Source organism: Mixophyes fleayi, chromosome 1 (genome assembly GCF_038048845.1).
Source record: "Mixophyes fleayi isolate aMixFle1 chromosome 1, aMixFle1.hap1, whole genome shotgun sequence".
Taxonomy (NCBI): Eukaryota; Metazoa; Chordata; class Amphibia; order Anura; family Limnodynastidae; genus Mixophyes; species Mixophyes fleayi.
In genome coordinates, this window is record NC_134402.1 from 442224759 (window position 1) to 442248807 (window position 24049).

The 24049-nt window shown below is 41.5% G+C and overlaps 1 protein-coding gene across 2 annotated transcripts in view; it reads right to left on the reverse strand.

Moving 5' to 3' along the window:
- DCC (DCC netrin 1 receptor) overlaps positions 1–24049 on the reverse strand; it is a 605048-nt gene that overhangs the window by 92658 nt on the left and 488341 nt on the right. For both annotated transcript variants that reach the window (XM_075185502.1, XM_075185492.1), the window contains exons 13-15: positions 22080–22221; positions 8586–8696; positions 5702–5896 (exon numbers count right to left, since the gene is read on the reverse strand). In XM_075185502.1, coding sequence (XP_075041603.1) covers positions 5702–5896; positions 8586–8696; positions 22080–22221 — 448 coding nt within the window. The remainder of the gene's footprint in view (positions 1–5701; positions 5897–8585; positions 8697–22079; positions 22222–24049) is intronic.

A 24049-nucleotide genomic window follows, 5' to 3' on the forward strand; every position in this document is an offset into this window, starting at 1 on the left:
TGATACATCATTCTCCTGTATGGGATACATTAATCCTCCTGTATGTGATGCATCAATTTTCCTGTATGTGATACATCAATCCTCATGTATGGGATACATCAATTCTTCTGTATGGGATACATCAATTCTCCTGTATGTGATACATCAATTCTCCTGTATGGGATACATCAATTCTCCTGTATGGGATACATCAATTCTCCTGTATGTGATACATCAATTCTCCTGCATGAGATACATCAATTCTCCTGTATGGGATACATCAATTCTCCTGTATGGGATACATCAATTCTCCTGTATGGGATACATCATTCTGCTGTATGGGATACATCAATTGTCCTGTATGTGATACATCAATCCTCCTGTATGGGATACATTAATTCTCCTGTATGGGATACATCATTCTGCTGTATGGGATACTTCAATCCTCCTGTATGGGATACATCCGTTCTCCTGTATGAGATACATCAATTCTCCTGTATGTGATACATCAATGTTCCTGCATGTGATACATCAATCCTCCTGCATGAGATACATCAATCCTCCTGTATGTGATACATCAATCCTGCTGTATGGGATACATCATTCTGCTGTTTGGGATACATCAATCCTCCTGTATGTGATACATCAATCCTCATGTATGGGATACATTAATCCTCCTGTATGTGATGCATCAATTCTCCTGTATGTGATACATCAATCCTCATGTATGGGATACATCAATCCTCCTGTATGGGATACTTTAATCCCCCTGTATGTGATACATCAATCCTCATGTATGGGATACATCAATCCTTATGTATGGGATACATTAATCCTCCTGTATGTGATACATCAATCCTCCTGTATGGGATACATCAATTCTTCTGTATGGGATACATCAATTCTCCTGTATGTGATACATCTATGTTCCTGTATGTGATACATCAATTCTCCTGTATGTGATACATCAATCCTTATGTATGGGATACATTAATCCTCCTGTATGTGATACATCAATTCTCCTCTATGTGATACATCAATTCTCCTGTATGGGATACTTTAATCCTCCTGTATGGGATACATCAATTCTTCTGTATGGGATACATCAATTCTCCTGTATGTGATACATCAATTCTCCTGTATGTGATACATCAATTCTCCTGTATGGGATACTTTAATCCTCCTGTATGGGATACATCAATTCTTCTGTATGGGATACATCAATTCTCCTGTATGGGATACTTTAATCCTCCTGTATGTGATACATCAATCCTTATGTATGGGATACATTAATCCTCCTGTATGTGATGCATCAATTCTCCTGTATGTGATACATCAATCCTCCTGTATGGGATACATCATTCTGCTGTATGGGATACATTAATCCTCCTGTATGGGATACATCAATTCTCCTGTATGGGATACATCAATCCTCATTTATGGGATACATCATTCTCCTGTATGGGATACATAAACTCTCCTGTATGTGATACATCAATGTTCCTGTATGTGATACATCAATCCTCCTCTATGGGATACATTAATCCTCCTGTATGGGATACATCAATCCTCATTTATGGGATACATCATTCTCCTGTATGGGATACATTAATCCTCCTGTATGTGATGCATCAATTCTCCTGTATGTGATACATCAATCCTCATGTATGGGATACATCAATTCTTCTGTATGGGATACATCAATTCTCCTGTATGTGATACATCAATTCTCCTGTATGGGATACATCAATTCTCCTGTATGTGATACATCAATTCTCCTGTATGTGATACATCAATACATAGGCCTTTGGGAAATGCTCTAAAATATCCCCTATACCTTTGGAATGTGGTGTCCAAAACTGACTGTTGCATTTATTGCTATATAAATTATGTCTAGCGCTGACATTGAACATATGTATGTACTGAGGTATCAATTAGCTACTTTGTTGTCTATGACACTCAGCAGAGTTCTCTGGAAGCCAGGTGAAAGAAAATGAAAACCTGGCCTGGAGCGAGAAGCAAAATAAAATAAAGAAAATCAAGTAAAGAAGTTTGGGAAGAAACTTCAGCAGTATAGAAAGTGTATGCATCAAAAGGCCTCATAAGACTGATATATACACCCATTATAAACCAATACAGCCTACAGTGCGTCTCACACTAGAACACAATGTCTGAGAGATGAGCAATAACATCTTTCCTATTCTTTATGCCTCTTGAAAACTCATCACATTGATAATGACCAGGCAGTAGTAAGAGGAAATCTATTGCTTGTCTGGCAAATGCCAACAGAGTATCATCTAATAAAATTATCAGTATGCGGGGAGAACGGAGAGACATAGGACCGTTGTCATCCTTTCCCCGAACCCGCTTTTAACACACAAGGTGCAGAACGCAGCTCTCACCCACAAGAAGCCATAATAAAGCATTATGGATGCAAGTAGCATTACACCTGAAATCTCCCTCCGTCTGTCCTCTAGGTATAGTTTAACGGGATTGCTTTATTACACCTATACTGCAAAGAAATTCAGCCAGCGATGCAGGAACGTAAAATAATAAAGATGGCATTGTTTGTTTTTATCACCTTGGTGATGGAATACCTCTTTTTTTTTTTTTTTTGCTTTATAACTTTTCAGCGATATTGTATAGAACCCTTTTAACTCAGACACTAAAACAAAATCTCAGCAAAGTTTCCTAACGTTTGCCTTCAAGATCTATAAAGCTGTATGAGGTACGTATTGGGGAGAGACCGTAGAGTGCTTTATTGCAGCTGCTTGGTGGGTTTCAAGTGGCAATATTCACAAATCTCTGGGACTCTGGTGAAAAGGAGGAAATACACTCTATTCATGTAGGTTTTTTTCCAACTTTATTTTCTAAGAACTGTAGAGCAAAATATATAGGCTCTTCTGAACGTGCTCGGTCTGGTGCATGCAGCCACTATGCTCAGAAGAGGCCTTTTGAGAGCAGAGTGGTGGTCTCGGGTGGAGCACATCCTGCCCCCCTTGTAGTTCCGCCTCTTGAGTGCACCTATTTTTGCTTTAAGAACTTCCTTTTGTGTACAAAGATGGCTTCTCTGCTGGCTTTAGCAACATGCTAAGAATTGAGCTGGTACTTCATTGTTCATGAAAAACTAACACACGTTTTTGGAGATTTTCCCCTCATTTGCAAAGGATGTGTGTTTTTCACAAGGCAAACAGGCTGGATTTCTACATGGGATGTAATGTAATGGCACGAAAAGTTGAAAACCGATGCATACTTCCAAACTCCCCCAATTTATGTATGACAGTCATGATTCTAAGGGACTGTTCATTGGGGGGTATGTCCACTATGTCCACTTACTACTGGTTATTCATTGCAATCAGTTTTTTTGGTGGAGAGAGAAGGTGTGGCGGCTTAGCTTTAGAGAAGCACAAATCCTGAGGAATTTGGAACACCTTCAATGTGACTAAGGTATACCCTTGTCTGGCTTTGACAGTGAAAATTATGGGAGGTATGGATATGTGTCTAAAAAGCAAATGACGATCACAAATTATTCATTAAACAGATCCCCTTCACCGTTTTACCCCCTGTAGGTGTTAAACAATAAGATGAGGATCTGACCAGCAGTAAAACTGTTAAAAATTTAATGAATGATTATAGTCAGGTGGTTAAACATGGTTTATAAATATGCACACAGAGCAAAATGAAAAGCAAAAGTGCAAAGTGAGATATGATTGGACCATGCGGGTCCATTGGAACAGTTCCACTATGTGGCCAAATTATCATCAAAAATGGTAGAAAGCTTGTTTAATGCCACAAAGCTACAAGTACCAACATTTAAAGGAGACCTAACTAAGACACAAGGTGGGTTATTCAGCAAGAGCAGCCATGCAAAACATACAATTTTTTCAGTATAGGTACTTTTTATCCAGCAAAAAATGTATAACGTCATAATAAATTTGGCTTTTAAAGCTGCATTATCGTGAAAAAAAAAGGTGACACCCTGTAAGAGAAATGTTGGTATTTACCATTCTCCATTGTTTTTTTCTTCTGGCTATTAATTATTTATGATTCTGGACTACTATGGCAACCACAGTCACATGACACATGATGTAGTGAGCAGAGTATCTTTGGAACACCCCTCTGAGCTCTGTCTGCGCTGTGACATCCTCCTTCTCACCCTCTATCATCAAATGACGTGCTGACAGCTGTGAGCCTGTGTCTGTGTAGCATACTGACTGTATCTGTGTCTGGCAGCCATTTGTGTTTCCGAAAAAGAGCTTTTGAGAAGGAGATAGGATGATAGCTAAGAAAAGCGCATGCTTAAAGTACTTTTGCTATTTAAAGACAAAAAGAAATAAACATCGGAGATGATTGCTGCTTTAAGCTGTCCTGCTGGCTGTATCCAAAACAGAATCATTAGTGGAACTAAATGCTTTCGCAGAACCCCTTGAGATCAGGAACTGTCAGTCACCATTCTGCTGTACTAAGTCACATAATTGGATCCCATGATTGAAAACTCCAAGAACTTCAGACGTCGGACTTGCCGTACTGAATTTTAAGATGGACAAATGACATACTGTAGAGACCAGCATCATTTATTCACAGTTTTTCAAGTGCAGTCCGCACGTTTTCAAAAGTAAATCTTTATCAAGTTAAAATAGACCTAAATAGAAGAAGATATTCTTGGGAGAGTATTTTATATATGACAATGCATAGCTATCACTACATAGTGAGTATGTTCCATGACTGATTTTATTGTGATTTGTATTGTAATTTATAATATCAGTAATTCTATATATAAATGAATAGTGGTTGTCAGATTGAACATCCTAGGTATTTCTAAACCCATTCAAATAAACTTAGCAAGGTAAAGCCTGTGTCAAATTGAAGCACAACTTGCACACATGTTGCGGTTTGAAAAAAAAAAAGAGCACGGAACTTCAGCGCAGTTCCAACCGTATTCAAATCCAAACTTATCTCAAGAATCATTTCAATCGGCCGTGTATAGACAGAGCAGACTGCAGTATACGCACAATCATATGTGCAATATAAGGTGTACATCAGAACACACATACAGAAAAAATTATATTATAATATAAATTAACAAATCTAAACATTATAATCATTAATACCAGTATGGTTGGTTTAAAAAAAATATGCATTTTTTTAGATTTTTTTTTTACATTAAATACATAAATCAAGATGTTATTAATGTGTACTGTACATACAATGCATTTTATGGTCTGATACTGGCATACACCTGTCCTGTGGCAGCTACCTGCACACTTGCGTGTTCTTTTCCAAACAAAGACTATGCCGCGTCAGTCATCACTATCAGTTGGCACTTACACCTGACCTCTAGGTGGTGCAAATGATGCTTCAGAAAAAAGTACAAGTGAATATGCCGCATCTGAGTCGGCACACCCTTACTGTACATTCCCTATGTCCGTAAACCCCTTCCCTCCCCCATTCCACCACCAAGTCATAGGCAGTCGGAAGTGTCATTTGCGTTCAGACACGAATTATATGCAACTGCGTTCATGGGTATGAGCTTTCTTTCTGGGCATGCGCAGAGCTTTGTCATGCAAGACACGGCAGCCAAATGGACTTACGTCCGAACATAAACCAGTCCCATAATGTTTATGAACTGATCTGCTGCAGCAATTTAGTACTTTGTAGGTTTATTGTAAAATATTTCAGTTATCCACCTTCTACAAACATGGCTACAACCAGAAGCACTTACCTAAATTCTCAATGGAATAATAACGCTGTTTGCTGTCCACTCTCACTGTCTCTGCATAGGGGCTTCCGACACCGTAGCCAATGATATACCCCCGCACCACGATGTTCGGATTTAATGGCGGCGTCCAACTCATAATGATGCTGGTAGACAGTGGTCTGACATGAAGAGAACTGGGCTGGTCTGGCACTTGGGATTCTGCAAGGCAAACAGAAGGAGCATTAATAAACTTTCTAGTAACTCATTTGCAGGCTGACTAATACATTTTGCTCATTTTCGGAAGGCAGAATTTTTTGTTATAAATAGATAACTCAGGCACAGGGACGAGAAGATTCTAGTTGTAAGCCAGAAAAACAGATTTCTTAGGAGTGTTATAGCACATCAAATGAATGTTATGATTAATGCAAAAACAATGCGATATTTATGGGTAACCAACTGCATTGTAAACGTAGAAAAAACCCATATTTCACTTATAAATAAGGTGCTCTCAGAAGAAGCAAATATTTTGCAGATTTGCCATCTGTGAAGGTGATGTGCTATATGCAGAGTATGCTTCTTTTTTGCACTATATGAACCACCTTCTGCACCTACTTTTGGTCTCTGGAGACATCTCCTCAAACTTGATGTACATCTGGCGCTACGAACAGGGAGAAAATCTGGACTGTACCCGCACTGTACAATAATGTGAATGTTGCATCAAAGTCTAATATGGAGCCAACCCTTAAATAAAATGTTTTCATTTTTCCTCTAAAATACTGACCAGTTTAGTCGCATCTATAGCCCATATTAACATAATATTAATCATACGAAAGAGAGAGAGGACATTGGGGCTGTGCTTATGTAATTTGTCACTACGTGTGTTTGAAGTGTTTTTTTACATTGGGCAAAGTGTATTTAGAAACATGTTTCTCTGCAGAAGTGCAACTGGAAGGTGCAAAATACATTGCATTGGAAGTTTTTAATATATAAGATGAGACCCAACTGCAGGACCCCACTGCAAAATTTGGGTTGGGTCCAGTGATTCTTGCCTCTTGGGCACCCCTATCTGCTCTATGTGCTACATGCTTCTTCTGAGCATGCGCGGTCTGGCATACGCACCCAATGCGCATGCACCGCTCAGAAGAGGTCTACGCTCTGCTCACCCTTGGAGAGGTCCTGTAGCCCCCACACCCTCTATTGTTACATTCTGTCTATAGTTGATAATGCATAATAGAATTTTCATATTTTCATGGGATCAGGCCTGTGAAAATGTATTTACAATACGAAAATCTTGACCAGCAATCAAAGAGCAAGTTCTACTCCCAAAAAATAAATAAAAGTAAATTAAACATATGGCTACAAAGCGAATGATAAATGTGTAGTAAAATTTGCAGGAGGGCACAGACAAGCCAATAATAGCAAATTATCTGAAGGTTGAAATCTCCTTTAAGAGTTCAACGTAATCAGTGCAGTCGGAGTATTTTAATCTAGAATTCCCATCTCCCGACATGTTCAGTCATTACATATATATCCTCACTTATGCAAATTAAATGGAACCCTTTAAGGGCAATAATCTCAAGGCGTTCTCATCGCACGGGAAGCTCGATGTGGAAAATAGATATCTGAAAACTTCCCAGATGTCAACAAACACATGGGAGCTTTGCGGGAAACCTTGACTCTTCAGCGTTGTGGGGCTTTCCAATCACTTTAACAAAATACACTAATTAAAAGGGATATCCAAAGGGAATTACAGTACTTCAACACACTGTCTGTCTCACCGATGCTTATTTTAAACAGACATGCAATGACGGCAAATGGAACAACATGAATCCTGCAGGCTGTAATGTAACTACCATTAATCTGTCTGACAGAGCTATGCCGGGGTCTCTTAGTACCTAAGAAATGGTGACTCCTTTTAGTATGATCAAAACATCGGTAAAAATGCAACTCTATGCAAAGTACTTTACGGCATGCTTAACGTTGCAAATTATAGAGCTGAATCAAGATTTTAATATTCATTTCAGCTTGTCGTGTTGAAAGCTGTACCAGAACCACTTAAAAATAATTTTGTTTTGAATTATTATTCACCTGCTATTGAAATGCAACCAGCGATATGACCTTTGTTCATTTGTTGGAACGCGCAGTATACTGAGAAATATATTGCAGAGGAAATATATATATATTTTGTTTAAAATTTTAATGGTGGTTTTGTATAATTAAACACCACTGAATAATATGTTTATCCGGAGCTGGAGGAAATCAATGAATAAATTATGAAATACAGTATTTATTATAGTATAACATGAAATATGTTATAGATAGGTTTTAGAAATATGGATAATGCACATATTATCCAGAACAGTCACATGTATATAAATACAATGTATCATTTAAATCTTCCCGTAGGGACTTGGTTTAATGTTATTTTTAATCTTTAGTGCGGACAGACTTTAGATTACAGATAGTTGTGACACAGAGAAAACAGTCTAATGTAGCAGAAATTCAACATATACAGTAGCATGTAGTCTTAGGTTTTTATCTTGAAGATGGAGTCATTGGTGAGGAGTTGTATGCTCTATCCTCATGTTTCTGTGGGAGTCCCTGGGGGGTAAATGTATCAAGCTGCGAGTTTCCGGCGGGTTTTAAAAGTGGAGGTGTTGCCTACAGCAACCAATCAGATTTTAGCTATCATTTATTGAGTACATTCTACAAAATGATAACTAGAATCTGATTGGTTGCTATAGGCAACATCTTCACATTTCAAACCTGACAGAACCTCGCAACTTGATACATTTACCCCCTGGTGTCCCCTGTTTTCGATAGCTTATGTTAAATTGGCCTGCTAACCTTTTAACACATTGCCTATAGTATAAAAACATTAAGCTACACACGTGTGTAACATATTTACCATCAAGATCATTCTCTGGCGTTTCAGTTGTATACCAATCGGAGGAGGGTCCAGTTCCGTTTACTGTCATTGCAGAGACTTGGAAACTGTACTGACTTCCTTTTTCGAGTCCTGTAACACAAAAATCCATAAAACACAACTTCCCTAGCAAAACATATCAAATAATGTGTCAAACACTAAACAAATGTTATTTTTTAAATATACTATAAACTATAACAATATGAAATGTAAAAATCCTGCAGTACACCTTATGGGCAAATGTGTGAAACCTTCTTGATAGGAAAAGTGGAGGTGTTGACTATAGCAGCCAATCAGATCCTAGCTATTATTTCTCTAGTACATTCTAGAGAATGATGGCTGGAATCTGACTAGTTGCTATGGGCAACATCTCCACTTTTCCTTTTTAGAAGGTTTGATACTAGAACAGAGTTTATCGAAAGCTACATTGGGGTTGTAGTAGTAGAACATTTATAAATAAATTATGTTTCTTAAAATATATATATATATATATATATATATATATATATATATATATACATATATATATATATATATATATATATATATATATTTCATTTAGTTTTTATTCACTTCAAGACCATAGTCCATTTTTATGTCTTCAGCGCGCTATTTTAAACAGCAAATAAACTCCTGGTAGTAGCTACACAATAGATTGTATTGTAATACTTCATATTACAGACGAAATGGCAAAATAAATAAGCGAGGAGAGAATATTCACATTGGAAAAGCACTTTGAGGCTTAGTAAAAAGACGTTTTGCTATAAAACTAATGCAAGATATTTAAAACTGTAAGTGCGGCTTAAATTACCCTGTTATGGCAAACGTCTCATTATCCTGAAAAAATATATATACTTACTCAGCCAAGAAATACGCACAGCGAAAGCACAACATTTAACTGAAACACTTAAACAAGCCGCAATGTCACTCTTTTCATAAAAACTACAAATGTTATCTTATAAAAAAAATGTTTAAGAATGAAAATGTTACCATGTTCTAGCATACCGTGGGATTGCCCATTATTGCTTTCAACTGAAATACAATTGAGATCAGTAATGGAAACGTGCATAAAGTTGCAATAAAACAACTGACATCAATGGTAACGTTTATATTTTGAAGGTCACCAAACGAACGCCGGGCATTCTGATCACTGACTATGGGCTCAGTAAAGTTGTTTATATATTTGCTGGATTTCCCATTCTAGATATACGTGTTTTATCTGTTGAAGATTTTCCCCACTGCAAACCGCATTTTCAGTTTAAAAGTTAATATGTTGTCACTCACCGGACTGTGAGTGCTTCTTCCCGGACATTTAGGAACCGTGGCCGTCCTCCATCCTGAGGGACTGCGCATGCGCAGCCCTTTCTATACCTCCAGTGTATGTTCCTTTAACTTAATTGGCAGATCAGGCAACCTCCCTATATTAAGCACCTGTGGTCAACACCACGTTGCCTGATCTTGGAGTCTCATTCCCCATGAGTCTCTGAAGGTGTTCCTGTGTTTCCTCGTTTATTCAGCCCAGCTGATTCCTGTGGTTTCCAAACCACTTCTACCTCTGTGGTTTCCAAACCACTTCTACTACTGTGGTTCCCATACCACTTCTACCATCTACTGTATCATCGTGACTGTGAGCTGATTCCTATCCGCTGCCTCCGTGCACTACAGTCTTCTAAACCACTTCAACTCTACCTTGTATCATTGGGACTGTTAGCTGATGCCTATCCGCTGCCTCCGTGCACTACAGTCTTTCATTCACATCCTCTCACCTGTTCATGATTGTGACTGCCAGCTGATTCCTATCCGCTGCCTCCGTGCACTACAGGCTTCAACCTGCAACTCGTCTGTGTTTCATCATCGTGACTGTTTGGCTGATTCCTATCCGCTGCCTCCGTGCACTACAGTCTTCAACCTGCAACTCGTCTGTGTTTCATCATCGTGACTGCTCGCTGATTCCTATCCGCTGCCTCCGTGCACTACAGTCTTCAACCTGCAACCCGTCTGTGTTTCATCGTGACTGTTTAGCTGATTCCTATCCGCCGCCTCTGTGCGCTTCAGTCTTCAGCCCTTATCAACTCTCCCGTGTTTCCCTGAGTCGGCTGCCACTATTGCTACCCGCTACTCTCCGTGATCAATTGTTCCAGTTCAACTCTGCTCCTGTGTCCCATCGTTACTGCACCTGCTGGTTGCTATTGGCTACCTCCGTGTTCCCGCAGAGACCCGCTGCTGTTACTTCTCAGCGCTACGCATCCATCTACTGCTGATCCGCTCTCCACGCCTTCCTGGGTTCCCTGCTGGTCTACCTACCTGTGCGCTGCACCTGCTAGACCACCGCTTCACCCATCCAGGGACTTTGCATCCTGCCGGCCTCCTGCCGTTCAGGTATCTCTGCACTTCTGTCTGACTGCCTTCTCCTGAACCACGGTATGCATACTTCCCATTGACTGTGCTGTGTATTGCATACCTTGCTGGACTGTGTTGGTTCTCCTCTGGAGTCTACTATCCGCTGAGTCTAGTGCCATCATTGACTGTGTTATCTCATGCTGGATTACTTCAAGAGACTTTCTTTATTGGCAGTGTTGTTCAGTCATTTATACATTTATATTGTGCATATTACTGTGGATCAAAGTCAAGGTGCCCGTGTATATATTGTGTTGCAGTCTCTCCCCGTGCACCTCCTCACTTATATATTCAGTGGTACAACTTGCTAGTGGCAGACCACTGACCCCTGTTTCCAGTTTCACCTGCTTCAGTATCCTCTCACATAGCAGTGGTACAACTTGCTAACGCAGACCACTGACTTCCCGGATACCTCCACTTGGATTCCATTCCTTCACTCAGACAGCGGTACAACTTGCTATCCGCAGACCGCTGACTCTCATCACCTCCTCGTTTCTGTTGGACATTCCTCCTCACTATAGCAGTGGTACAACTTGCTACCGCAGACCACTGACTACCTTCACGTGTCCTTTGTCCATACAGTTCCTCGTGTATTACTACCTCCATATTGCCAGTGCTGCTAGTCATAGACTTTCCTGAGCATCTCATCATCTGCTATTTTCCTGTACCGTGATCACCCTGCTACCAGAGTACCATATTACCACCTATACTGCTCTGGTAAGCCTATCACCTGGTGATCCCTGGGTAAAGACTCCTAGTGCCCGTGACAGTAAGATCAGGCCATGACAGACCCAGATACGGAACCTACCGCTAAAGAGATGCTGCAGCATCTGGTCAGCCGTGTGGAGCAACAGGATGCTCGCCAACAGCTGTTACTTCAATGTTACCAATCGTTAACCTCCCAAGGAACATCTGGACAGACTGTTACAGCTAATATTGAAGCTCCTGTGCTTTCCTCCGTTTCCCCAGTGCCATCCCAGGTGTCTACAGCTCCTACGCTTCACCTGCCTACTCCGTCAAAATATGACGGGGACCCCAAAACTTGTAGAGGTTTTCTTAACCAATGTTCAGTCCATTTTGAACTCCAACCTCAAAATTTTTCTACCCATCGTTCCAGAGTGGCCTATCTTATCTCATTGTTTTCTGGACAAGCCCTGGCTTGGGCCTCCCCTCTGTGGGAAAGAAACGATCCAATTCTACAAGATAGTGCCAAATTCATTTCCACGTTCCGAAGTGTGTTCGATGAACCAGGTCGTGTGACCTCCGCTGCTTCCAGCATTCTTCGTTTGCGACAAGGCTCCCATACAGTAGGACAGTATGTCATTCAATTTAGGATCTTAGCCTCTGAACTTCAGTGGAACACTGAAGCATTAGTTGCCGCCTTCTGGCAGGGGCTCTCCGATAAAATTAAAGATGCACTGACTACCCAAGAGCTTCCTTCGTCACTAGAAGATTTGATCTCTCTTTGCCATCGTGTAGATATGAGATTTCGTGAAAGAGAGTCTGAGAAAACAACGGCTGTCAAAGCACCTCTTCGTTTAAACCCTCAATTTCGTCCAGCTCCATCCTCTGTGATTCCCATGGAGATAGGACGTTCCAAATTATCTTCAGAGGAGAGGAAACGAAGAGTAAAGAATAGACTCTGTATCTATTGTGCTGATTCCACGCATATGCTCAGCTCTTGTCCTAAGAGATCGGGAAATGCCAGGCCCTAACTAGTTCTGGAGAGGTGAAGTTAGGGTCCCTGGAGTCCTCTCCATTGTCTATGAAATCTAAAGTCTGCGCTTTTGATGTTACGCTCTCCTTTGCTACCAAATCCTTTGAGTCACAGGCATTGATTGATTCCGGAGCAGCAGGAAATTTCATTTCTAAATCACTAGTGAATCAATGGTCCCTACCAGTGATCACTTTAAAAACACCCATTACTGTGACGGCTATAGATGGATCACGTCTCATCAATGGTCTCATCACCCAGAGTACGTCTCCAGTAACCCTTCAGATTGGTGTACTACACCATGAAGAAATTTCGTTTTTAATTCTTCCAGTTACGACAAGTCCGATTGTCTTAGGCCTTCCATGGCTTCAGTGTCACTCTCCCCAGATTGACTGGCACACCCCTCAAGTTACGTCTTGGGGGTCGGAATGTCACCATCGTTGTCTCTCTCAAGTTATTCCTCTTAAAGTACAGCGATCTTCCATCTCATCTTCCTCCCCGGGACTCCCTCCTCAGTATGCTTCATTTGCCGATGTGTTTGATAAAGCTCAGTCTGAACGTCTTCCTCCTCATCGTTCTTGGGATTGTCCGATCGACCTTCTACCTGGCAAGACTCCTCCCAGGGGTCGGGTCTATCCTCTCTCGTTACCTGAAACTCAAGCCACATCTGAGTACATACAGGAGAATCTCCAGCGTGGGTTCATTCGACCTTCCACCTCTCCCGCTGGAGCTGGGTTCTTCTTCGTCAAAAAGAAGGATGGATCATTACGCCCTTGTATAGATTTTCGTGGACTCAACGCCATTACTATCAAGAATCGGTATCCCATTCCGCTGATCACTGAGTTATTTGATCGCATCAAGGGAGCTCGGATATTTACTAAGTTGGATCTTCGTGGTGCCTACAATTTAATTAGAATCCGTTCCGGTGACGAATGGAAGACCGCGTTTAACACCAGAGATGGGCATTACGAATATTTAGTAATGCCCTTCGGGCTGTGTAATGCCCCCGCTGTTTTCCAGGGTTTCATCAATGAGATCTTTCGGGACTTATTATATGTATGTGTCGTTGTCTACCTGGACGACATATTGATCTTCTCACAGGACCTGCCTTCTCATCACCAACATGTGGCAGAGGTCCTCTCCAGACTACGGAAAAACTCATTGTTCTGTAAATTGGAAAAATGTTCATTCGAGTTACCCCAGATTCCATTCTTGGGGTATATAGTTTCCGGAGTTGGCCTGAAGATGGATCCAGACAAAGTAAATGCTGTACTACATTGGCCTCAGCCAACTACTCTTCGTGCCATCCAGCGTTTTTTAGGTTTTGCCAATTACTATAGACGCTTCATTCAAGACTTTTCATCCATTGCATCTCCCATTGTGGCCCTAACTCGGAAAGGGGCTAATACTAAGCAATGGTCATCGGAGGCTCTCCAAGCCTTTCAAATCCTCAAAGAGGCCTTCTCGTCTGCTCCCATTCTGCGACAGCCTGATGTGACACTCCCCTTCTTCCTAGAAGTAGATGCCTCTAATGTGGGCTTAGGAGCTATTCTCTCCCAACGCTCGGAGCAACAAAAATTACATCCTTGTGCCTTCTACTCTCGGGGTCTTCTGCCCGCAGAGAAAAATTATACTATCGGGGACAAGGAGTTGCTGGCCATCAAAGCTGCATTGGAGGAATGGAGATACTTGTTGGAAGGAGCTCGCCATCCGGTGACGATCTTCACGGATCATAAGAACTTGTCATATTTGCAATCTGCCCAATGCTTGAACCCTCGTCAAGCAAGATGGTCTCTTTTCTTTTCCCGTTTTGAATTAATTATAACCTTCAAACCAGCCGCTAAGAACAAGAAAGCTGACGCTCTATCTCGAGCTTTTGTGACGTCCTCTGATGTAGAAGAGGTTCCCAACCATACTATTCTAGACCCCAAATGTATTTCTCTGGCTGCTTCATCCACCAAAATGCTACCATTTGGGAAGACCCTCGTGCCTCCTACTCTGAGGAGGAAAATCCTTTCGTGGTTCCATGCCTCTCGTTTTTCTGGACACGCCGGTGAACACAAGACCTTTGAGATTCTCTCTCGAAGTTACTGGTGGCCTTCAATGAGGAGAGACGTCAAAGAGTTTATTGCTTCCTGTGATTTATGTTCTCAGTTCAAATCCTCCCGCAGAACTCCAGCAGGGTTGCTGCGACCGCTACCCATTCCGTCCAAGCCTTGGACCCATATTAGTATGGATTTCGTTACTGATTTGCCACCAAGTAAGAATCACAATACTATTTGGGTAGTGGTAGACAGATTTTCGAAGATGGCCCATTTCGTCCCTCTGTCCGGTTTACCTTCCTCGTCTACTCTGGCTGAACATTTCATTAAAGAAATCTTCCGCATCCATGGATGTCCGTCTGAGATTGTGTCGGATAGAGGAGTACAATTCGTTTCCAGATTCTGGCGGGCCCTTTGTAAAACCTTGGGCATACGATTAGCACTCTCATCGTCTTACCATCCGCAATCTAACGGACAAACGGAACGAGTCAATCAAGATCTTGAGACTTTTATTAGGATGTTCTCTTCAGCCAACCAAGACAACTGGGTAGAATTGCTCCCTTGGGCTGAATTCGCCCATAACAATATGTACCATGAGTCATCATCCAAAACTCCATTCTTTGTGGTCTACGGTCACCATCCGTCTTTTCCGGAATTTCCTGCCCTCCCGCCCACCCAAGTTCCTGCTGTGGAGACTGCTTGTCAGACCTTCAAAAATATCTGGTCTCAGGTCAAAACCTGTTTAAAGAAGACATCTAATAAATATAAGTCTTTCGCAGATAAGAAGAGGCGGGCTATTCCACCACTAAAAATTGGAGATCGTGTCTGGTTATCTACCAAAAATATTCGTTTGAAGGTTCCATCTATGAAATTCGCCCCTCGTTTTATTGGTCCATATAGGATCATTCAAGTTATCAATCCAGTATGTGTTAAACTTCTTCTTCCTAAGAATCTTCGGATTTCCAATGCCTTCCATGTGTCCTTGCTCAAACCTCTCATCATCAACCATTTCTCGACTCCTCCCTCAGCACCGCAGCCAGTTCAAGTTCATCAGGAGGAGGATTTCGAGATTACTGAGGTATTGGATGCAAAAATTTCGCGAGGAGTCCTCCGTTTCCTCGTTCATTGGAAGGGCTTTGGTCCTGAAGAGCGTTCATGGATCAAAGCTGAAGATCTTAATGCTCCTGCCCTTCTGAAGAAGTTTTATTCTAAAAATCCGGACAAGCCCGGTTCCAGGCGTTCTGTGCCCACCTTTAAAAGAGGGGGTACTGTCACTCACCGGACTGTGAGTGCTTCTTCCCGGACATTTAGGAACCGTGGCCGTCCTCCATCCTGAGGGACTGCGCATGCGCAGCCCTTTCTATACCTCCAGTGTATGTTCCTTTAACTTAATTGGCAGATCAGGCAACCTCCCTATATTAAGCACCTGTGGTCAACACCACGTTGCCTGATCTTGGAGTCTCATTCCCCATGAGTCTCTGAAGGTGTTCCTGTGTTTCCTCGTTTATTCAGCCCAGCTGATTCCTGTGGTTTCCAAACCACTTCTACCTCTGTGGTTTCCAAACCACTTCTACTACTGTGGTTCCCATACCACTTCTACCATCTACTGTATCATCGTGACTGTGAGCTGATTCCTATCCGCTGCCTCCGTGCACTACAGTCTTCTAAACCACTTCAACTCTACCTTGTATCATTGGGACTGTTAGCTGATGCCTATCCGCTGCCTCCGTGCACTACAGTCTTTCATTCACATCCTCTCACCTGTTCATGATTGTGACTGCCAGCTGATTCCTATCCGCTGCCTCCGTGCACTACAGGCTTCAACCTGCAACTCGTCTGTGTTTCATCATCGTGACTGTTTGGCTGATTCCTATCCGCTGCCTCCGTGCACTACAGTCTTCAACCTGCAACTCGTCTGTGTTTCATCATCGTGACTGCTCGCTGATTCCTATCCGCTGCCTCCGTGCACTACAGTCTTCAACCTGCAACCCGTCTGTGTTTCATCGTGACTGTTTAGCTGATTCCTATCCGCCGCCTCTGTGCGCTTCAGTCTTCAGCCCTTATCAACTCTCCCGTGTTTCCCTGAGTCGGCTGCCACTATTGCTACCCGCTACTCTCCGTGATCAATTGTTCCAGTTCAACTCTGCTCCTGTGTCCCATCGTTACTGCACCTGCTGGTTGCTATTGGCTACCTCCGTGTTCCCGCAGAGACCCGCTGCTGTTACTTCTCAGCGCTACGCATCCATCTACTGCTGATCCGCTCTCCACGCCTTCCTGGGTTCCCTGCTGGTCTACCTACCTGTGCGCTGCACCTGCTAGACCACCGCTTCACCCATCCAGGGACTTTGCATCCTGCCGGCCTCCTGCCGTTCAGGTATCTCTGCACTTCTGTCTGACTGCCTTCTCCTGAACCACGGTATGCATACTTCCCATTGACTGTGCTGTGTATTGCATACCTTGCTGGACTGTGTTGGTTCTCCTCTGGAGTCTACTATCCGCTGAGTCTAGTGCCATCATTGACTGTGTTATCTCATGCTGGATTACTTCAAGAGACTTTCTTTATTGGCAGTGTTGTTCAGTCATTTATACATTTATATTGTGCATATTACTGTGGATCAAAGTCAAGGTGCCCGTGTATATATTGTGTTGCAGTCTCTCCCCGTGCACCTCCTCACTTATATATTCAGTGGTACAACTTGCTAGTGGCAGACCACTGACCCCTGTTTCCAGTTTCACCTGCTTCAGTATCCTCTCACATAGCAGTGGTACAACTTGCTAACGCAGACCACTGACTTCCCGGATACCTCCACTTGGATTCCATTCCTTCACTCAGACAGCGGTACAACTTGCTATCCGCAGACCGCTGACTCTCATCACCTCCTCGTTTCTGTTGGACATTCCTCCTCACTATAGCAGTGGTACAACTTGCTACCGCAGACCACTGACTACCTTCACGTGTCCTTTGTCCATACAGTTCCTCGTGTATTACTACCTCCATATTGCCAGTGCTGCTAGTCATAGACTTTCCTGAGCATCTCATCATCTGCTATTTTCCTGTTCCGTGATCACCCTGCTACCAGAGTACCATATTACCACCTATACTGCTCTGGTAAGCCTATCACCTGGTGATCCCTGGGTAAAGACTCCTAGTGCCCGTGACATATGTGTTATTTACTAACAAAGCACAGTTGTGCAATAATCCATCGTAACCAGAGAATTGTTTTCATGGCCTAACTTGCACCAGATCGATCAAAGTTAATTGCTGGTCGCAGTCATTTGCCCATCTTCACTTTATAAATAAATTACCCTTAAATGAGCCTTAAAATGTACACTTTAGTAGAGTTCAAGTGTATATCATATATATAAAACTAAGACTATCAATGCACTTTATTTTTGTATATATGTGTACTTTAACATAGGTATATTAGATATACAAGTGTAATATATATAATATAAGATATATTTATAAACAGACTCCATATGGTTCTTTAGAGGCAAATACTCAAGGCTGCATGTGGCCCATTGTTCTCGCCCTGCGGCCCTCTGCCTTATGCAGACTTCTGAGAGAATGGGATGGGCTAAGGGCTGTAATATCATTGCATAAATGACACTAGCCTCTCCTCACGTGTAGGGATATAAAGTTATGCACTGCCATATTTTAATTGGCTGTTGGCTGCAGCCAATTAGAAGCCAGCGTTGCATCCGCCACGTTAAGTCAAGAGCCGTCAAGGCATCGGATGTACATTATTAGCATTTATTTATATAACGCTAGCACATTGCGCAGTGCCCTACTAATGGGAACGATCAAACGGGACTGGGTATTACAGACAGGTAGAGAGGTTAGAGGGCCCTGAGTGCAGGCTTATAATCTATAGGACAATAAGAGTTATATACATGAGATTTCGAGCCACATATTGCATACTGGTCTACCCAGTTTGCAATGGGAAAAGTGGAGATAGAAGATCCAGTCACAGCAGTGTTGGTTTGGGGGTCAGAGTGTTGTCTGGAGATGTTGCCTAGAGCAACCAATCAGATTCTAGCTGTCCTTTTGTAGAATGTACTAAAAAAATGATAACTATAATCTGATTGGTTGTTATAGACAAGATCTCCACTTTTTTAAACTGCCAATTTAGTAAATATACCCCTAAATGTTTAAGTTAACTGTGTAGCGGTGGTAATCATATAGAAACCTCCTCAAACCCAAACCGGACAAGGTAGGGTTTGGGATACGGAGGCTTTGGCAACAGGTCTGAGTACAACGGATGGCCTATTACTATCACTGCTGTCCATATTGCTGGGCACTACTACTAGTACAACTTGTGACTTGCTACTGGGCACATTACCGGGGTGATTACAACCACGACTACCCGTAGCATTTTAACGAGTACGACACCTACACATGACATTAATGGGCACTACTACTGGCCATACTCATAGACACTAATACTGCTACAGATAGTACAATAATGGAGACTAGTGCTATAGTGGCATATTACTGAGCATTACTATATATTTATATATTGTACATATTACTGGGCATCATGGCCAGTACATATATATTCACATTTAATATACACATACATACATACATACTGTACACATACACACAGTCTTAATTAAATCATTTTAACAAGCGCCACGCGGCCCTTTGCAGAGAAAGTAAATCCATTGCGGCACTGAGCATGGAGATGAATTCCCGGGGCATTTTGTAGACTGAACCAATATAAGTGAGAATCCTACCTATCAATTTGAATTTATTAAAGACGATTGACATTACTAGGGTAATGCTGCATGACCAATGGTAGCAACCAACCGTATTGTGGGGTGAATGAATATTCATTAGAATGCAGCCAATGAATTCTCTAGGAGCCAGTGACATCACTGAGGCACGAGGTGTTTTCTGCCTCACGCCTCATTGGAATTCAGTGCTCATCCCACAACATAGCTGCATTGTGTGTTAGCTACAGGGACATTTAGATTAGTGTTGGCAATTCTATAATAATATAGAGAGAGTTACTATGATTTGGCACCAATTTATCAGCCGCCTGTCTTGGGACTGAACCAGTTCACGATCCATAGACGATTTCCAATATCTTCCCTGTAACTATGTAATTATAACTTCTCTAATACAGTGTGCACAGCGAGATAGGGATGCAAGAATCTTATTCTCTCTCCTAAACGAAAAGGTCACGTTCTTGTAGAGAGATAAGTGTCCTCACTTTATCAAGGTATCTACCTTTTCAATTACCTCAATCTCTCCTTTCATTTACAGCCCTCAATAATACATCTCTCTCTGACAGACAGATCGGCCCTAACATTGATTTCCAATAATAGAGCCTTATTATGTAGATCAATCCTGATAAATATCTGACAACCAGCTGAGCAGGGGGAACATCATTTATTTCTCTGAGCTAATTTAATCACAATTAATCTTTACTGGTAAATTAATCCAGAGAAAGCTGGGCAGAAGAAAATTAAAGAAAAACTGAAGCAGAGATATAACTTGCTTTTATGTGTAAGATCGGATCAGGGGATATTAGACAACATTATGTACCGCATAGAGTCCATGATACAAAGGCTATTGGAACTGTCTGAGGTATCCTGTGATTCTGTGCAGAGTACAATACTTAAGTCATATTCGCGTAGAACTCTAGGATGTTCTTGAATGGAATGGAAGTGAAACCATCATTCAGGACTGTCTGTATACATCAGTGGTGGAAGTGGAGATGTGTACGGTGCTCAGGGGCAAACGCAGGATTTGTAGAGGGGGGTTTCCACACCATGCTGCCAGTGGGCGTGACCAGAATTCATGGGGGCATGGCTATAATTTTTATCCCTTTTCAAGCAGAGCCGTGTGAAGCAGTGGCAGGGTCCAGCCACCTCAATTATACACCGCATCAGGCTTGGAGGGGGGTTTCCAGGCACTAGTAACTCCCCTCGGTTTTCCTATGGGTGCTATTCCACTTCTCCTAATGTTTTACTTGTTAAACTATGAAATTCCATTCACTTATATTCCCATTACATTTTCCATACCACTGCCATAAGTATTATGGACAAGAGTTTACACTCATGTTACGTGGGCATTCCGTCTTCCATTAGAATTCAAATATCCCACAACTCATACTTATAATTGTTATTGAGATCATTGAAATATGGCACAGTTTTTGGTCTATAGAATAGAAACATGTGACATTGTAAGAACTTCCAGAGTTTTTTCCATCCTTCTTTAGACACATTTATCACAGTAGGAAGTCACCTTCCACCACCTCCGCTCCCCCACTTGGTGCCACCCGATTTGCGTCTTACCTTCCCTTTGGGATGTAACCTGTCAAGAGCAGGGTTCCCTTTCCTTATGTTCTCCTCCTACTATTTATTCCATCACCCTCTGTACCTCTAGGTTGTATCTCTAGCGCTGTTTTAGAGCCCAGGCCAATACAATGATCCATACTACATTACATTATACATAATTAAACTAAACATAGTTCATGTTGGACGCTATCATCTCTCTCCCTCACTGTCCCCTAAATAACTTGATTTGCATTACTAAATTATATGTGTGTAATCTGCTAATTAGTAGATGCCTGGTTTTTTTATAATTATGTTTAGTTTAATTATGTATAATGCAATGTAGTATGGATCATTGTATTCTACTGTAAATGTTATGTGCGGAGCTGAAGACCTTTTTTTGGGTCCTTATAAATAAAAGATTATAATAATAATTATAATAAATCAGCTATAACCGCTTAGAGCTCAACAAACACAGTCCTTAAAGCTACAAGGAAACAGATATGTTTAATAGAATTCATAAGTGCATTACTTAAACTATAAGGTTTAATCTGATCATCACCTCTTCCCATTCCAGAATCCAGGACTTTTCCCGTGCAGCCCCCCTTCACTGGAATGACCTCCCTCGCTCCATCCGCCTCTCTCATACTCTGTGGTCCTTCAAACGTGCACTCAAAACTCACCTCTTTCTCAAAGCCTACCAACCATCCACTTAACCCCCATCTCCTCCGCTCATTCTCCCCTCTCTCCCATTCCCTCAAACTGGCTCCTCTTGTGCCTAGTCTGTTTAACCTCCCTTAGGATGTAAGCTCGCATGAGCAGAGCCCTCTTCCCTCCTTACCCGTTCTTCTGCTCCGTGTCTATTGCATCTGCCTGCCTGGAGTTTCTGAAGTATTGTTACTTTTTGTTTATTGTTCTGTACTGTTATATCCTGTATAGTCTACTGTTTGTACTATGTACGGCGCTGTGGAAGCCTTGTGGCGCCTAAAAAATAAAAGATAATAATAATAACAATAATAATAATCTCAGAACACTTACCTGTGAACAAGTACCACAGATTATTTGGTTCTATAGTCTCCAGTTCCCCTCGCCGGGTGGTCTTTCGGTGACGGATTTTGTAACCGGTAATAAATCCATTTTGTGTTCCCGATGGGGGTGGTAACCAGCTAACTTTTATACTCTGAAAAGAAAAGTACGATAATAATTACCTTTGGGGTTTAAGCATTTGTGCAGGTTTAGAAAGACTTTAATGTTTTATACTGTTAAAATCTGTACTTTGTGTGCCACTTTCTGTTTTGTTTTATTGCTGGTTGTGAGATGAATACAATTTAAAAAGAGCATTTTAAAACAACATAACTGTTATTAAAATGAGATAAACAAGCAATTTACAAAAGCATCCTACTGACTGAAGATAGAAAGAACACATTTGAAAACTGAAGTATTGCATGTCCGGACGAAACCTTCTGTCTTAAAGAAGTGAAATGAACATTATTTTGAAAATAGATATCTGCTCCTAATTTTGTGGTAAGAATGTTGTCTCAGTTCTTTCCTAAGAAACGATATTAAGATTTCTTAAGTCTTAAGACTTATATACTGCATGTAGTTCCTAGTATTATCGATGGGAAGTATTTAACATAAACAGTGATTGATTACATGCTGGAAACAATAGATCAGGTGGAAAAAAAATAGCAGAACATAAATTACTCCCCAAAACTGCTAATCGATAGTTTAACATAGAGTACCCCACACCAAGTGCAAAAAGCAGCAGATAATGTGGAATTATAACTTAATTTAAGAATTGGGGGGTAGACAAATGAAAATTGACTTTTGCCTGTGATTTGCAACTTTTTGAACTGAATTTAGGCCAAACGTCTACATGTGGATATATATTCTAAAGGTGTGATGCAGCTACCATGAAAGACCCGGAATTCTACATTTCCAAAGATTTGTTGCTCATATTCTGCAGAGGAGGAGCCTGTCTTTCATGTATTCCGCAGGGGTGGAGCCTGTCTATCTTATATTCTGCAGGGGTGGAGCCTGCCTAGCTTGATGGAGCAGCAAATAGGCAACTATCGATGACATCACCTGTTCAGTATGGCAGAACGGATTCCACCCTAGAGCGACACAAATGCTGCAGGCATTGTCCATAAACTTGTTCTTTATAAGAAACACAAGTTGACTTTTCGGGCCCTCCTCAGCTCCGATTGGCCATGCCAGGTCAGGTGGTCATGATGATGATGTGATCATGACTAAATTGCGCTGAAGCCCTACCTTCTCTTCTCCCTCTACCAAGGGTTCAAATATATTTATTTTATCATGAGAAATTAGCCATATACATTTTTAAATTTGCCCATCCAGATGCTTTTAAATATATGTGAAAACTCACAGGGAAAAATAGATGCAATGTTAGAGACACAGGGTGTAGAGGAGACCTTGATCAGCACATAAGCAGATGAAATTAAATCAAATTACTGCTGAATCTACTAGGGCTGGTAATAGGGGAGACCCATTAGGGCTGGCAATAGGGGAGACACCCTGGGGAAAGTACTCATGTCTGTTATCTCTTAGGTACTGGGGTAAGATACTACGGTTTCACTGCATGAAAGCAGCCATAGATAGAAAAGCTTTAATAGGACTAGGGTAGGTCTTGAAATTAATTTGTGAAAATAAATGTGTGTACCCTTACACATCACAAAATCCTGAAACCTAGTCTGTTCGTTAAGATGTGAAGCAGATCCTGTCTCTAAGGGGTTAAATAGCACCTTTGCTAAACTACTGGAAAGCACCAGGTCTGTTGCCTGTTCTCATAAAGTCATTTGGCTTTCACCTCATCAAGAAAAGTTTAAATGTGTCATTCTACAAATGAGCGAGCTGGCAGTACTTCTAGGATTTAAATATAACCAAATATTTCACTTGACTGATTCTGGGTGATTCAGCTGCTGAAATGCCAACAGCTTTCTGATTGAATAATTGAAAGATGTTCAATTTCTTATGGTAGCATCATTTAA